We start from the raw sequence: 16,362 nt of genomic DNA on the forward strand, positions 1-16,362 counted from the left end.
AAAATACTAACAAAAAGAAAAGTAATTAATACTAAGATGTCAGAGTTAAAAAACATATTTAAATCAAACTTAAAAGCATATATTTAACAAACGGAGTTAAGATGAAACATATATTTAACTCAAACTTAATATAAAAAATTAGTAAAGTTAGTAACATTATGTATCAAAAATTCTTAAACAATAATCAATTCTTAAAAAAAAATTGTAGCATGGAAAAAAAAGATGAAAAAAAAACTTTCTCTATAGAGATAAATCTTCACCAAATATCAACTAACTTCACATCTATCATCATATTAGTCACATAAACCACCATCTTAAAACAAAATTAAAACCTCATTAAGCATTGTACAATTCAATTTTAGTACTCTTCACCATTTTTCCCTTTTACTCTTGAATAGTTATCCAATAAAAGCTCCAATACCACATTTAAATATCCCCAATCATTACGTTAAAATTCAGATATCCGAATAATAAAAACACATCTACAACGAAATCTATATCTTCAACAAATGGAGCATAAACCACAAACAAAATTCAAGCCTCATTAAGAATTGTACAATTCAATTTATAACTTTCACCATTATTCCCTTCGTTTTATAACTAAAATAGCAAAATAATATACACCAGAATTACCACTCCTTTCACCTTAAAGTTAAAGAAAAAATATAAAAAAAACTTATCCATCCCATTCACATTTAAATTTCAGATATTCCTTATCAACTGAATAAACTTTACAAAAAAAACCACATCAATTTTTAGTTTTTGAAACAATCAAATACTTTCTTATGCTTTTTTTTAATATATTTAAACAAAAAAAAACCCTTCACTCTTTAATCTAATAATACAAAAAAAAGGAAAAAAAAACGGGTAGGAGGTTAAAAATACCCCCTCCCGTCTAAACCGTGCAATGCGGTAACTACCAAAAAAAAATGTGTGTGAGATAACTCACACGTAGCAGATGACTTTCAGGAAATAGTGCCTATCCAGTTCTCTCCCCCAACTCTCACTTCATCTTAAACTAACATCATCATTATTTAATATCCCTTTTTTTAAAAAAAAACATTAGAAAAAGAAAAGGACAACTCTTCTTTTAATCAGCTCCAACTGCCGAGTCACCATTACAACCATTCCTTCTTGGAGCACAGCTCTTTTCTTCCATCTCTTGTCTCCTTAGAGATCGCGGCGGACTATGTCTCTGTTGAAACTGAGTAATTGGCAGCTCTTGAGCAAATGCTATAGCTTCCTTTGGAGAATCAAAGAACTTTGGTTGACAACCATCTTGGAAAACCTTCAAAACAGCTGGATATCTAAAGGTTGCCTTGTAACCTTTCTTCCACAACAACTCTTTAGCAGGATGAATTCCCGTCATTGGAACATAACTTCTTGACTCAAATCTGCATAGAAGAAAACTCGATTATTTTGAATAATCAAGGGTGATTTTCTCTGTTGTGCATTTCTAATAGCCACTCGTAAAATTATTTCTCTGTCGTAATAATTCAAGCAACGAACCAAAACAGGTCTTCTACGCATGGCTCTGTGAGCACGTTCCAGTATTATACCTTCCGGGAAATGTTCTTGACCCAGCACCTGCGGAATCCATTCAGTAAAAAATTTTCTTGGGTCTGGTCCCTTCATACCTTCCGGCAAACCAATAATCTTTATGTTGTTCCGTCTGGATTGGTTTTCCAAATAATCAATCTTTTTCACCAAATTTTTATTTTGAGTTTGTAAGTTTTCGACCATTTTGGTCACATCAAAAACTTGATCCTGTATTTCGCCTATATCTTCTTCACACGAATTAGATGACTAATTCACTTCAAGCTTAAAAGCTCCAAACTCAGCCATCTGTTGAGAATGTATTTTCACCAGAGTATTAAACCTAGTACCAAGTTCAGTCATAATCTTGGATAATCCCTGCATTGTATTAGATAATTTAGATTCAAGATTCACAAAAATCTTTTCAATTGAAAGAGATTTTGGCTCAACAGATTCCTGCTTCTTCTGCATAACCAAAGGATCTTCTGTTCCTTCCTTCATTCTGGTTGCCTTCCTTGTAGTATGACTGCTGTGGAAACCCCAGCCACAGCCTCTCCAGCAATGACTGGAGGACACTGGCCGGGGTTTTCCCCAGTCCATAATGTATTAAGTTCTCCCAGTACATCAAGTTGTATAGGTTCTTCTATCTCAAGAGATGGAGTTTGCAGCGCCACCACTACAGTTGACAAATGCCTTTGAGTAACTCTTTGTTCTAAAGGCTGTTTGGCGCCCTCTTTAGGGGGCTCTACCGATGTAACATAGAGCTCTGCATCCGAACACTGTACCTCTCTCCTGGGATCCATTTCACGCTGAGTCCCGGTGTCTTTCCTGTAGGTAGGCTCCAAAACTTGAACTTTTGGAAAATGTAGTTTTTTGATAATCTGTTGTCGTTTCTTTTTGCTCTTTTCCACCAATTGTACCATCATAAGTTAAATTAACAGCACTGAAATTATCTAAACTTTTAAAGAATTTTAACGGGCATTTCTAGACAAAACAATAAGATAGAGTCAGGAGAGGACTGGAAGGCACGTCTGATCCTTACACCATCTTGCCACGCCCCCCCTTGCCCAGTGGAATTGTTTCATAATTTTGTAGGTAGTTTCCTTTACCCTATCTTTCTTTGGCTTGGCTTCGCGGACGAAGATTTATGGAGGGGGTAAATGTCCATGTCAGCTGCAGGCTCATTTGTGGCTGACAAGTCCGATGCGGGACAGGCAGACACGGTTGCAGCGGTTGCAGGGGAAAATTGGTTGGTTGGGGTTGGGTGTTGGGTTTTTCCTCCTTTGCCTTTTGTCAGTGAGGTGGGCTCTGCGGTCTTCTTCGGTCTCTGCGGGCCTTTACCCTATGGTGCCCACCTAAAAGTGTTCTATGGGCCATGTTCAAAATCTTATCTCTGTAGGCTCGAGGAACTACAGTTTAGTGAACCGCTGCCCATTCTTCATTGGCAATAATCTCATGTAACCTATATTTTCTCATTAATAAACCTCCTTTGAAATAATATCCAACTTGCACTTTTTAAATTCCTTCTCTCTAACTTCAGCAAGATCACCATCTCCACTCTGTTTTTCCATTAATTTTGATCTGGATTTGGACAAATCCTTTTCCAACTGCTGTGCACCATCACAAACTTTTAAATCATTTTAGACATCACTGTCTTCACTGTCACTACTAAGACATTTTTATATCTGAGAAATATAGTTTAACATTAAAGTAAAGATTAATATAAATCTATTACAGAGTTTAGTCAGGAAGGTTTAGACATGAGGTATTCATGGTGAAGTAGTGAACTAGATTTGACAATGGCTGGACGGGAGAAGGCAGAGAGTAGTGGTGAAAGATTGCGTCTCAGACTGTGGGCTGTGACTAGTGGTGTGACTCAGTGATCAGTGCTGGGACCCTTGTTGTTTGTCATCTATATCAATGATCTGGATGATAATGTGGTAAATTGGATCTGCAAGTTTGCAGATGACACTAAGATTGGAGGCGTTGTGGACAGTGAAGAAGGTTTTCAAAGCTTGCAGAGGGATCTGGATCAGCTGGAAAAATGGGCTGAAAGATGACAGATGGAGTTTAATGCAGACAAATGTGAGATGGTTGCATTTTGGAAGGACAAACCAAGAAAGGATGTCCACGGTGAATGGTAGGGCACTGATTTGTGCCATAGAACAGGGGGACCTGATTACTTGAAAGTGGCATCACATGTGGATAGGGTTATAAAGAGAGCTTTTGGCATATTGTCCTTCATAAATCAAAGTATTGAGGATAGGAGTTGGGATATTATTGGTGAAGTTGTATATGACATTGGTGAGGCCAAATTTGGAGTGCTATGTGCAGTTTTGGTCATCTAACTACAGGAAATATATTAATAGAAAGAGTGCAGAGAAGATTTACTAGATGTTGCCCCGACTTCAGGAACTGAGTTACAGGGAAATGTTACACAGGTTAAGACTTTATTCCCTGGAGCATAGAAGAATGAGGATAGATTTGATAGAAGAATTTAAAATTATAGACAGAGTAAATGTAGATAGGCTTTTTCCACTGAGGATAGGTGAGATACAAACTAGAGGACATGAATTGAAAGTGAAAGGAGAAAGGTTTAGAGAGTGGTGGGAGTGTGGAATGAGCTGCCACTGAGCTGTGAATGCAGGTTCAATTTTACATTTAAGAAGAGTTTGGACAGGTTCATGGATGGGAGAGGTATGGAAGGCTATGGACTAGATCAGTGGGACTAGGCAATAAAATGGCTCGGGTACAAGGGCCAAAGGGGCCTGTTTCTGTGGTGTTGTGTTCTGTGGTTCTAAAAGTGCTGGATAAACTCAGCAAGTCACACAGTTTCTTTAGGAAACAAAGTTATTCGTTCGTTTTGGGCCTGAGCCCCTCGTCAAGGTATGAGCAAAAAGGTGGGGGGAGAAGGGCAGAAAGGGAAGGAGCAGGAGAAAACAATCTGAGGTGATAGTGGGAGAGGGTAGCAAACTGAATGGAGAAGGAAGAGGGTGGGTGCTGGAAGAAAGGAGACGGGATAGGGAGAAAGAGAGAGAGACAGGGGAGTGGTCTACTGGAAGTGGAGATGCAAATGTTAATGCCAATTGGTTGGAGAGTGTCCAGAGGGAATATTAGTGTTGTTCCTCCAGTTTGCAGGTGGACTTAGTTTGGCAGTGAATGAGGCTGTGGATAGACATGTCGGTGTGGGAATGAGGCGTGGAATCAAAATGGTCGGCCACTGGGAGGTCCCCGATATTGCAGTGGACAGTGCGAAGGCGCTCAACAAATGATCGCTCAGTCTGCGTCCAGTTTCTCCGATGCAGAGGAAGCCACAACAGGAGCACCGGATGCAGTAGATTCGCAAGTGAAGGATTGCTTCACTACGAAGGACTGATAGGGGCCCCGAATGGTGGGAATGGAGGAAGTGTGGGCGCAAGTGTGGCACATCCTGGGGTTAAGATACCAAGGGGGTGCTTGATGGGACAAGTGGATGAGGCCAGTCACTCAATTCCACGCCGACATGTCTGTCCATGGCCTCATGCACTGGCAAACTAAGGCCACCCAGAAATTGGAGGTACAATACCTAATATTCCATCTGGGTACTCTCCAAGCAGATGGAATTAACATTGACGTTCATTTTCCATTAGGCCACTCCCCTGTCTCTCTTTCCTTCACCCTGTCTCCATTCCTACAGCTCCCCACCCCCTCCCCTCCCCATTCAGAGAGCTACCACCTCCCCTCTCAACTCAGCTGTTTTCTCTTCTGCCTTCCCTCCCATATCCCCCTATGATCTCTTGGCTGTTGGCCTGGGCTCTTCCTCCTCCCACATTTTCACTCAGGTGCCTGTCTGCTTTTTGCTCAAACTTTGATGAAGGGCTCAGGCCCAAAACATTGGTTATATCCCTTTGTTTCACTGCGTGACCTACGAGATTTTCCAGCACGTGGTGTATGGTATTACTCTACAATCACAGTGTCTGCAGACTTTCCTGTTTTACTTTATGTTATTATTCAGGTTCCCCAGACCCATGGCCAACTATCAATCATCAAAACCACAATGTATTGTTTTATTTAAATTGACATGGAGAAGAAACAGATTCAGATACTGAAACCCATCCACCCAATTATACCCAAATAACCTTTTAACCCTGTACATCTTTGGAGTGTGGGAGGAAACCGGAGCACCCACAGAAAGCCCACGCAGGTCACTGGGAGAACATACCGACAGATCCTTACAGACGGCGCCGGATTCGAACCGGGGTCACTGGCGCTGTATCATCATTATGCTAATCGTGCTGCCTGTGGTGCGTATTGTGGTTGTTATGTCTTTTGTTAGAACCCTGAGTTACTGGACTGATTACGCTTTGGCCTGGGCTCAAAATGAAGTAGCGTATCCTCTAACTTTGTACGACTCCTGCACAGTTCTGGAGGTGGCAGCTGCTGAACACTTGAACATTGCAGGTATAAAGTGCTTCCTTTTCCTGTGGCATTACAAAGCCCCAAGCTAGGTTTTAACATGTTCCGTAGCAAACCATCCCTAATTCCAGATGAAGGGATTGGCACCAATTGAGGTAAGGTTTGGAAGCAGGTCTCCAGCTCTTCTGCTAGGCCAGATACAGTCCAGCAGCAACTATCATGCTTTTCAATGTATTTGACCCCTTCAGGAATATGTCAGGGCAATCAAACATCGAGTACTTATTATTCTTCGTTGTTACGTACTCGACCAGCAGCAATAGAAATTCACCAAGACAATGGTGTCTTCAAAACAATAAGTTTTATTAATAACTATTTATGATATAACACTTTTACTTAACTCTAAACTTAACCCTGCTATGCACAAATATGTGTGTGTGTGTGTGTCTGTGTGTGTGTGTCTGTATGTGTGTGTGTGTGTGTGTGTGTGTGAAAACCAAAACCATTACAGTTACAGAGATGATTTTAAACTTCAGTTTTGTTTTGAGACTGTTGTTCAAAAGCAATTATGGAGTAGCTGTGAGGCATCAGTCGTCTCAAAACTCACAAGATTCCTGTAGAGTAGCTTTCAGAGAATTGTTTCTTCATACGAATGATTTTCCCCTCTTGTATGGAGGTTACAGTACTTGTGTTTTCTTCCACAATGATTTCATAAACCCAGGGAAGTGGTCACGATGAATCTGTCCTCTTTTCAAAGAGACAGCTGAAGTGGCTAAATTCTTCAAAATCATTGTTTTGGTGTTCATCTTTTTCTTAAGGAGAGCACAAGCAGCCTTCCTTCTCCAAAGGATTGTTACTGCCTTTCAATCCTTTGTGACTTTTTCTGGTTTCGAAAATGTATCTGTATTCAGTAATATGTTCCCTGAAAATGTCTTTAATCATGTGACATGACATCATTGCTGTCTTTTGAAGTTTCTCCAAAAGCACAAATCATGACAAATGGCCTCTTGCCTGTTGATACAAATGATCAAACAAAGACCTGCTTGTTTGACTAAGTGTTTTCCTGAATGTTTGAAGTTTATATCTTCCAAAGGTTTATGAGCTAATGTGGTTCCAAGTTGTCTGCACAGCTCAACCAGCAGAATGGCTGGTTCTCCTTAGCAAGCACTATTGTCTTAAGTTCTATTAAGAATCAATTCAGTTTTTATGGTTGTTTACACAGCTTTTGCCAACAATGGTTTAACAGAAATTTTGATATCCAAAATGGTTTCTGTGTGTAAGGGTCTGTGGTGTCTGTGAATGTGACCCTGTCCACCCATAAAGCCTTTACTAAGAAATATCTATAACTAAAGATTAATAATACAATTCTGTCACATTGTTCATTGCTCCACAGGTGTGTGGGGAATGCGAAATGAAAACATGCAGAAAGAATTGTCAGTTACCTTTCCCGGTAGAGGTGACCGTTTACCCCACTAGAAGTGCAGACTTTTTTGAGTGAGGTCTATTTGTCACTGTTCCTTCGTCCTACAATTTTTTCTCTAGGTATTTGTGTAAGTCACGTATGGAAGTTGGCATTGAATCTGCTACCAACATATTCAGGCATTGTAGTTCACATCATAGCAATATGTAGTTGCCTTCTGGTTCTTCTGCTAAACGTAATTCTGAATCCTCTCTTCATCATTTATTCCTTGTCGCAAAATCCTTCATAGGTTAAACACCTTTATCAATTGTCATTTATCGTCAAGGGGAAAATATAAAGTTTGAGTCTCTCTATGACAGATATTCCTCAATTTTGATAACATTTTCAACTGTGGGGCAGCACAGTTAGCACAACACTGTTACAGCACCAGTGACCCGGGTTCAAATCTGGCGCTGTTTGTACGTTCTCCCCATGTCTACGTGGGTTTCCTGCGGTCGCCCTAGTTTCCTCCCACTCTTCAAAAAATGTACAGAGGTTGTAGGTTAATTTGGATATTTGGGCAGCATGGGCTTATGGGCCTAAAGTGCCTGTTACCGAGGTGTATGTCTAAATTTAAGACCTGATTTCCTTACTAAAGTGCAGTGACTAATTTTGTATATGATCTTCCAATTCATTGTCAATCATCGTCATGGTGAATATGATTTCCTTGACTGAGCTGTACCCTTACTCCTCTTGCCACCCTCTCAGGCAGTCCGTCAGGGTTGAGGATGTCTTGCTTGTGCTCCAGGTGTCCTGTGAACTGCTGCTGGTGGGGCAAGAGGTGTGAGAAGTGTGGATACCAGGTTTCCCCCGAAGAGATCTGAGGTGTCCAGTGCTCTTCTGGGTGCTCGCTCATTTGAGTTGTCACAGGCCATGGATTCCTATCAGCTAATGTGAATTATGCACTGTTTTGAAGAGGCTTTTAAAATACAGTAAAACCCTCAGTAACCAGCACCTCTGAGAGTTGGTAGATGCCAGATAAATTAATTTGCTGGTTGCTTGAGACTGCGTGTTGCGTGATTGGCAAACTGACGTCAAGGGCATACCAATTTTAAACTTTTGTACTTTTTTTACACGTTTTTTTTGCTGGTTGCTTGAATTCCAGATTACAGAGATTGTACTATATTCAGAGTTTTTCCTGTCCTGCTGGAAATCAATTCTCGCGCCGAAGCTCAGAGCAAGAGTGCCTGCTTTGAGAGTATGATTTTTAAATTTTAACGCGGTAACAGGACATTTTGGCCCACGAGTCCGTGTTGCCCAATTTAAACCCCATTAACCTACAGCGCCAGTGCATTTCGAACGGTGGAAGGAAACCAGAGCCCCTGAAGAAAACCCACGCAGACATGTGGAGAACGTACAAACTCCTTACAGACAGTGAGGGGTCCCGATCACTGGTGCTGTAAAGGCATTGCGCCAACCGTGCCGCTCAAGTGTTTAGCGTTACACTTTCATCTTGTACTCTGATGAGTAAATGTAGTCTGGAGCCTGTGGGCGTTCTGGAGTGCAGTTACAGAAGGTGAGCAATCATCCGATTGTGGGGAACTTTAAGAGACGAAGTGCAAAATTGTACGGACGATTGAGGAGAAGGTTAGTGCAATGTACCACCTCGCTTGGCCCATTCTGCACTGAGATTTGGTTTGTAATGGGCCCAATATTATCAGTTGGTTATGAATTACTTAGGACAGCCACATTTGGGAATGATTTTCTGTATTCCCTTTTGGATGCTAGAATCAAAAATGTTTTGAGGTCAAAATGACAGTCAAAATTAGCTCCCTACACTTTTCTAGAGTTGTTGCGTGGTAGGGATCACATGCACTGTTACTCTTGGTGAACAGAATCCACAACGACTGAGTGTAGCACTGGGAGGAGATGCCTAATTGTTCAGGTGACAGCAGGGAGTCCCTGTGTAATTGCCAGAGTCTTACTTGTCTCCTTCCTGGACAATGGTCATGATTCCAGCATCCCTGAGGTCTACTATACCCAGGTAAGGAAGCTGAGGTTGAATTTTCCCGAATAGATTTCTGAAGTCCAGCTGCTCCAGAGTCCTTGTGCTGCAGCTGATGTGCAGCCTGTTATTCTGGGATTGAAGCAGATCGTGTGCAATTGGACAGAACTGGCTGATGGGCACTGGTGGTCTCTCCATATTGTCTGTTCTTGGCTTTCTGTGAGGTCAATGGAAAGTCTATTCCTCCATTGACGAAGCCAATGGATACAGATTTTGGAGCAGTCTTATCCATTTCAAAGATTTGTGCACACAATTTCACAGGTGCTCTTCAACCTCATTTTAAAAGGTTTTGTTGCCTGTCCTCACTCTCCCTACTGAAGAGTGTCCCTTCATACTTCTCTGTATGATGCTCTGTTAGCCGTGTGTCTGCTGCTCTTGCCTATTTACTCTTCCTCATTGTTACTGTCATTCTGAGTTTATTTGTCATGCAACCTGGATGTCACAGCTGAGGCAGCCTTTTATTGACCCTATACAACTTTCCTCTTGGCTGTTCTAGGAGGTTGGGTGTGGATTCACATTTAAGTCCAACTGGGTAAGGATGTGAGCCAGGTGTTTGTAATGTTCCAGTACTTCAGTTATCACTGTTATAAGAACATTTCAGCACAGTACAGGCCCGTCAGCCCACAATGTTGTGCCAACTTTTATATACCTAAAAGAAACTCTCCCTACCCTCAAATTTTCTTTCATCCATGTGCCTTTCTCGGAGTCTCTTAAATTCCCCTATTGTTTCAGCCTCCACCACTGCCCCGGGCAATGCATTCCATGTAATAAAAAGCTTGATGTCTCCCTAAGCTTTACTTCCTTCACTTTGTACAGATGTCTTCTGGTGTGTGCTACTCCAGCCCTGGGAAAAAGGCGCTGGCTTTGCCTCAGAATCTTCCAAAGAGAAAAATCCCAGCTCTGCTAACCTTGTCTCATAAAACTTATTTTCCAATCCTGGTAAATCTCCTCTGCCCTCTCTCCATGGCTTCCTCATCCTCCTATAATGAGCTGATCAGAACGAACACAATATTCGAGGTGTGGTCTCACCAGAGACTTATAGAGCTGCAACATTATCTCCTGACGTCTGAACTGAATCCTCCAACTAATTGGCACGGTTTGAAGTTGCTTCCTAATTACCATGGTGGGATCAGACTCGGGCCTCTGGAAAGCAATCCAAGTCTTTGGAGATATCAAGTTCAAGTTTTCTGCGAACATATCAATTATAGGGTCATAGAATCAGACTTCAGGGAAACAGGCCATTCATTGCAGCCTGTTCACAGCAGTGTGCATCTTTCCGTAGTATGCAAAAGGAACTCAGGTGTTCATCTATAAGACCATAAGACATAGGAACAGCTCATCCAGTCTGCCCCACTATTCATTCATGAGCTAGCTGATTGATTTTCCCACTCAGCCCCATAACATTTGATGCTCTGGCTAATCAAGAACCTATTAATCTCTGCCTTAAATACACCCAATAATCTGGCCTCTGCAACTGCCTGCGGCAACAAATTCCACTGTCTGAAGAAATTCTTCCACATCCTTGTTCTTAAGTGGAGACCCTAGACTCTTGCCAAGACTCTCTCACCATGGGGAAACAACCTTTCTAAATCCACCCTGTCTGCCTTTCAACATTCAAAATGTTTCAATGAGATTCCCCCTCTTACTCCTAAATTCCAACCAGTATAGGCCAAGAGTTGTCAAATATTCCTCAAATGATAACCCTTTCCTTCCCAGAATCATCCTTGTGATCTCCTCTGAACCCTCTCCAATGTCAGCACATCCTTCCTTAAATGAGGAGGTCAAAACTGCTCACATACTCCAAGTGAGGTTACACCAGTGCCTTTTAAAGCCTCAACTCGCATCCCATATCAAATATTTTCTCTTTTTTTTTGGTTTGTATTGTTACAAGCCCAGAGGACCCTAAAACCCAGCAGCAATTGATATTCACCAAGACAAATGGTTACTTAAACAAAAGTTGCTTTTAATTATCTTTAAACATGAAAACAGAATCAAACTTTAACTTATCACAATTAACTTAACTAACCTAACTTAACCCCCTTCTAATTCTAAGCACACGTGTATGTAATGTGTGTGTAAGTTCAGAAAAGTTATTGGATTCACAGTCCAATCTCATTTCTCATTCCTCCAAGTTTACAGGTTGCAGGCAATTCTTATACTGTGCATAGAATTTAACATTTATGAAGTTCACCAGGCTTTGGTGCTCAAAAGGTAAATGGTTACCGCTCAGGAAGGTTCTTGTTGGATTTCAGAGAGAGATTTGTTGTTCCTGGACACAAACTGATTCCTTGTAACCAGCCACATTAGTGTCTTGCCGAAGAAACTTGCCCCATCAGGATTCTCCAGATGAAAACCTCTTTCTTTCAGGTCACCATAGAGTTCCTTTCTGTTTCTCTTATTTCAAGTGAAACATTAGACAGCCAGTCCTCTCCTCTTGCATGAACCACAAGGGCTTTGACCAGGCCGAACTAAGCATTCACAACCCGTCTTCCAAATGGGTTTCCACAAGCTTGCCAGCTTGTCCTGTTCCAGTCCCAGCAGCTGCTGCTGAACTGAATTCTCTCTTTCTCTCACTCTCTCTCTCACTCAGAGAAAAGCCTGTTTTACTCTCTGCTTCCAAAACCACATGACCCTCTTAGAACAGCAACCTCCACTCAGACAGCCTATTGCTGGGAACCTAATCCTCCGAGTTCTTTCATCTGTTGCTTTTCAAAACAACAATCCATTAGTGAAGTCCCATGGGCACTCTTCACAGCTTTTGCAAAGCCATTCGGAGCTGGAATGTCTAGCATGAACAGAGCTCCAGTATTTCAAATGAGATCTGTCTTGAAGTGTTTGTATGTGACCTGCACTAAAAAAAACCTTCCCCGATTTATCTCCCAAAAACATATCTATAATCTGTCACAGTATTTATTCTACATTTTCCTCATTTCTTGCAGAAACTACTCCCATTGCTGCTCTGACGTCTTCCCCTTCTAGTGTCCCCTTCCAATCTAAACTATTATTGCTAAAATTGAAAATATTGGACAGTTCTGGACAATTTTAAATCTGCATAATTTACACACTTAAGTATCAACTCAAGTAATTAAAACTAACCAAATAAATATATATAAATACTTGGGTTCATGCAAGCAGCTGATTATTTCCCTCCCCAGAGGATTAGAAGCCCACAGCAGATCGGTGGGAGCAGCACAGGGTATCTATAGCTGGTGATGGTGATGCTGGAATCGGGGACCTGCAGAGGAAGCTCGGGTAACTCCCAGAACAGGCGCTGGAATCAGAATGAGAGCTCTGCACCCTTCATTAACTTTAGAGGCAGGAGTAGCCAACTTCACACTCTGCGTAATTGAAGGTGGATTGAAGTAGAGGCAGTACTGGTTGTAGAAACTGGAAGCTCAGTACTGCAAGAGGGAAGAAGAGGGTTGGGGATGAGGACAGAGGGGGTGGAGTAGAGGGCAGAGGGGGTGGAAGGGGTGGGGGAGAGGACGAAGGAATTAAGAGAAAAGGACAGGGAGGGCAATGGAGATGGCTGCAGAAGGTATGGGAGGGCGGGGAAGAGGAGAGGGTGGGGGAGGGTCAAGAAGAAGTGGGTCACCAGGCAGGAATGTGGACGAGGAAGGAAGTAGTGTTGGCTTATAACAGACGTACCTGGTTGTACTCTACCTCAAAAGTGTTGGATAGGGAGGGGAACAAGAAGGATGGACATTCGTAGACTATGTAGGCTGCTGGTGGAATGAGTGCATGAATTGGGCATCATTGTAAGAAGCAGCGGGAGGGTCCTAGATCATGATTGGAAGTAGACGAGGCGAGAATGAGGGAGGAGGAGGGAGATGGTTTGGCGAGTTTCGATGAAGAAGGAGAGGGAGTAGAATAGTGATGGAAGAAAATGCGAGAGTGATGAGGACTGGAGACTTTGGAGGTTTTTGGATTGGATATTGGGGAAGGAAGGTAATGCCGCAGGGTCTTTGGAGCTGGCACTTGACAAGAGAATGTGATTAGAAAGAAGGAACTTGTTTGGAGAGCAGGTAATTGTGAATACAGAGGTGAACGTAAGGTGGCTGAATGAGGATGAGGGAGTGTGTTTGTAATTGCATCAAATATCCAGGCAACACCAGTGGCAACCTCTGACAAACGCTTTACTGTTAAATCCAACAATGCAATGTATCACGGACCTTCTTGAAATGGCGACTGCTACCAGCCGAGCTCCGTTTTTAACTAGCGCACCTCGTGCTTTCATATTATGCATGCAGAATAGCGAGTACAGTGGCTGCAGCAGGTGCAGAGCAGCCGAGGGGAGCAGCCGTCTACAGTGTACAGAGCAGGTGATGGAAATGCAAATTGTTGGCTGTTGGCCACAGGAGAAGGTGAAGCCCACGAGTCAGTTTCAGAAGTCAGCAAGGAGTTGGAAACTGGAGGTCAAAGGGGGAGGTTTATGCGAAATGTGTTGAAGAATGTTTGAAGGTGAGTTCGAGGAACTGAGATTGAAGATGAAGAAAATGAAATTGAATAATCGCAATGTGGGGATGGTGAAGCGTGAGAAAACCTGAAAGGAAGAATTGGTCACAGCCTAGATCTGACTAATGCTTTATTCATAGTGCTTATTCAATAAAACAAATTGGAAAAAAGTCAGCCACAATGTCATTCATACATGTTCCACCTGACAGCATGTTGACAATGTTCCACATGGAAGGTTAACCAGGAAGATTGGGTTGCTGGATGCTCATGGTGAGGTAGTAAATGGGATTAGACATCAACTTTATGGGAGGAGCCAGAGAGTGGCAGTGTATGATTGCTTCTCAGACTGGAGGCCTGTCATTAGTGGTGTGGTTGAAGGATCAGTGTTGGGACCTCTGTGGTTTGTCATCTTCATGAAATGATCTGGATGATAATGTGGTAAATTGGATCACTGCAAGATTGGCGATGTAGCGGATAGCGAGGAAGGTTTTCAAAGCTTCCAGAGGGATCTAGCTCAGTTGGAAAAATGGGCTGCAAAATGGCAGATGGAGTTTAATGCAGACAAATGTAAGGTGTTGCATTTTGGAAGGTAGGACATACACAGTAAATGGTGGGGCACTGAGGAGTGCAGTGGAGCAGAGGGATCTGGAAATATTATACATGATTCCTTGAAAGTGACATGACAGGTAGATTGGTTGTAAAGAGAGCTTTTGGCTCATTTCATAAATCAAAGTATTGAGTATAGAAATTGGAATGTTATAGTGAAGTTGTTTCAGACATAGGTGAGGCCAAATTTGGAGTATTGTGTGCAGTCACCGAACGACAGAAAGGATGTCAATAAAATTGAACGAGTGAAGAGAAAATTTACTGAGATGTTGAGTTACAAGGAAAGGTTAAACAGGTTAGGATTTTATTCCCTGAAGCCTCAAAGAATGAGGGGGGTTTTGATAGAGGAATATAACATTAAGGGTCAAAAAATAGAATAAATACAAGCAGGCTTGTATAGAACCCCGAAGACGTGGATTAAGGGTAAAAGGGAGGAGGATTAGGAAGAACATTCGGGGAGTGTGGGACGGGCTGTCGAGTCAACTTTATTTACCGTGCTCACATGGTAGGATGAGATAGTGTTGCACAGCTGCCAGCTGAACTCAATTTTAACATTGGAACAAGTACATGGCTGGGAGGGGAATGGTGGGGTATGGACCCGATGCAGGTTAGTGGGACCAGGCAGAATTAAAATTGCTGAAGGGGCTGTTTCTCTGCTGCAATGTTCTACGTATTCACTCATAAATGGGGTTTGATGGTTGGATGAGTAAAGGGTGCACAATTCCACACTGTTCTGTGACTTTAGCACGGCATTCCGAGGATTTTTGTGGTGGGCCTGCAGTCCAGGTGAGGGCTCAGGTTTGGGCTGTTAGATTTTCTAAATGATTTGTTTGTGGAGCCACATTGCTTCTCTTGATTTGTCAGCTTTACAACAGAATATCCTGCTGGCTCTTGACAATAAAATGAAGGTAGATTTGGGGGAGTTGAGCACAGCGAGCATGGCACCCACTCCTCTAAAGGCATTAGGAAGCTATGACAAACTCAACTGAGCTTTGAGCCTTATGGAATTCCTAACTTTGGGCTGACCTGTACAAATTGTTCCCCCTGTGATTTAGATGAGGCACACTTTGCCTCTTGTGGCAGTTGGCCAGATGCTGGGTCAGAATTTATTGACACAAACATGTCACAGCAGTGTCAAAGCTGTAATTCTGCTCCACATTATATTTAAAAAATAAATTAGTGCAAAAGAAGAGGAAGTGAGTTTGTGGCTGTGGTCAAATGTTAATTCAGGAATCTTATGGCTGAGGGAAGAGGCTGTCTTTGTGCCGCTGAGGGCTCATCTTTAGGCTCCTGTACCTCCTTCCTCTTCCTCATGGTAGCAGTGAAAAGAGGGCTGGCTTGAGGGGGGGGGGGGGGGGTGGGAGTTCTTGAGGATAGAGGCTGCTTTCTTGGACTCCACTTCTTGAAATGTCCTCGATGGAGCGAAGGCCGGTGCCCATGATGGCACTGGCCAAGTTCACAACTCTCTGTCGCCTGTTCCTGTCCTGTGCATTGGCACCTCTGTAGCAGACAGTGATGTAGCCAGTCGGAATGCTCTCCACGGTCCACCTGTACAAGTGTCTGGTGACACTCGGCAAATTCTGAAGGAAGTCTAGCTGCTGGTGAGCCTTCTTCATGATTGCATCGACATGGAGTCATGTACTTTGAACAACTGTGTCAACATTGATGTTCTCTTCACAACCCAATTCCCCAGCCCAGTTACAGATTCAGCAGATTGCCCAGCAACAGCAGCAGTTCCAGGCTCAGCAGGCTGTGCAGCAACAACAGCAGCAGCAGCAGCAGCAGCAGCAGCAGCAGCAACAACAACAGCAACAACAGCAGCAACAACAACAGCAGCAGCAACAGTTCCAGGCTCAGCAGCAGATAATGAAACTGCAGTTGCAGCAGCAACAACAGGTAAAAGACTCCC

General features: G+C 42.7%; 1 protein-coding gene across 5 annotated transcripts in view; it reads left to right on the forward strand.

The window, feature by feature from the left end:
• The window catches only part of med15 (mediator complex subunit 15), a 204,863-nt gene that overhangs the window by 96,555 nt on the left and 91,946 nt on the right, over positions 1–16,362 (forward strand). For all 5 annotated transcript variants that reach the window (XM_069933772.1, XM_069933769.1, XM_069933768.1 and 2 more), the window contains one exon: positions 16,147–16,349. In XM_069933772.1, the coding sequence (XP_069789873.1) occupies positions 16,147–16,349 (203 nt within the window). The remainder of the gene's footprint in view (positions 1–16,146; positions 16,350–16,362) is intronic.

Source organism: Narcine bancroftii, chromosome 4 (assembly GCF_036971445.1).
Source record: "Narcine bancroftii isolate sNarBan1 chromosome 4, sNarBan1.hap1, whole genome shotgun sequence".
NCBI lineage: Eukaryota > Metazoa > Chordata > Chondrichthyes > Torpediniformes > Narcinidae > Narcine > Narcine bancroftii.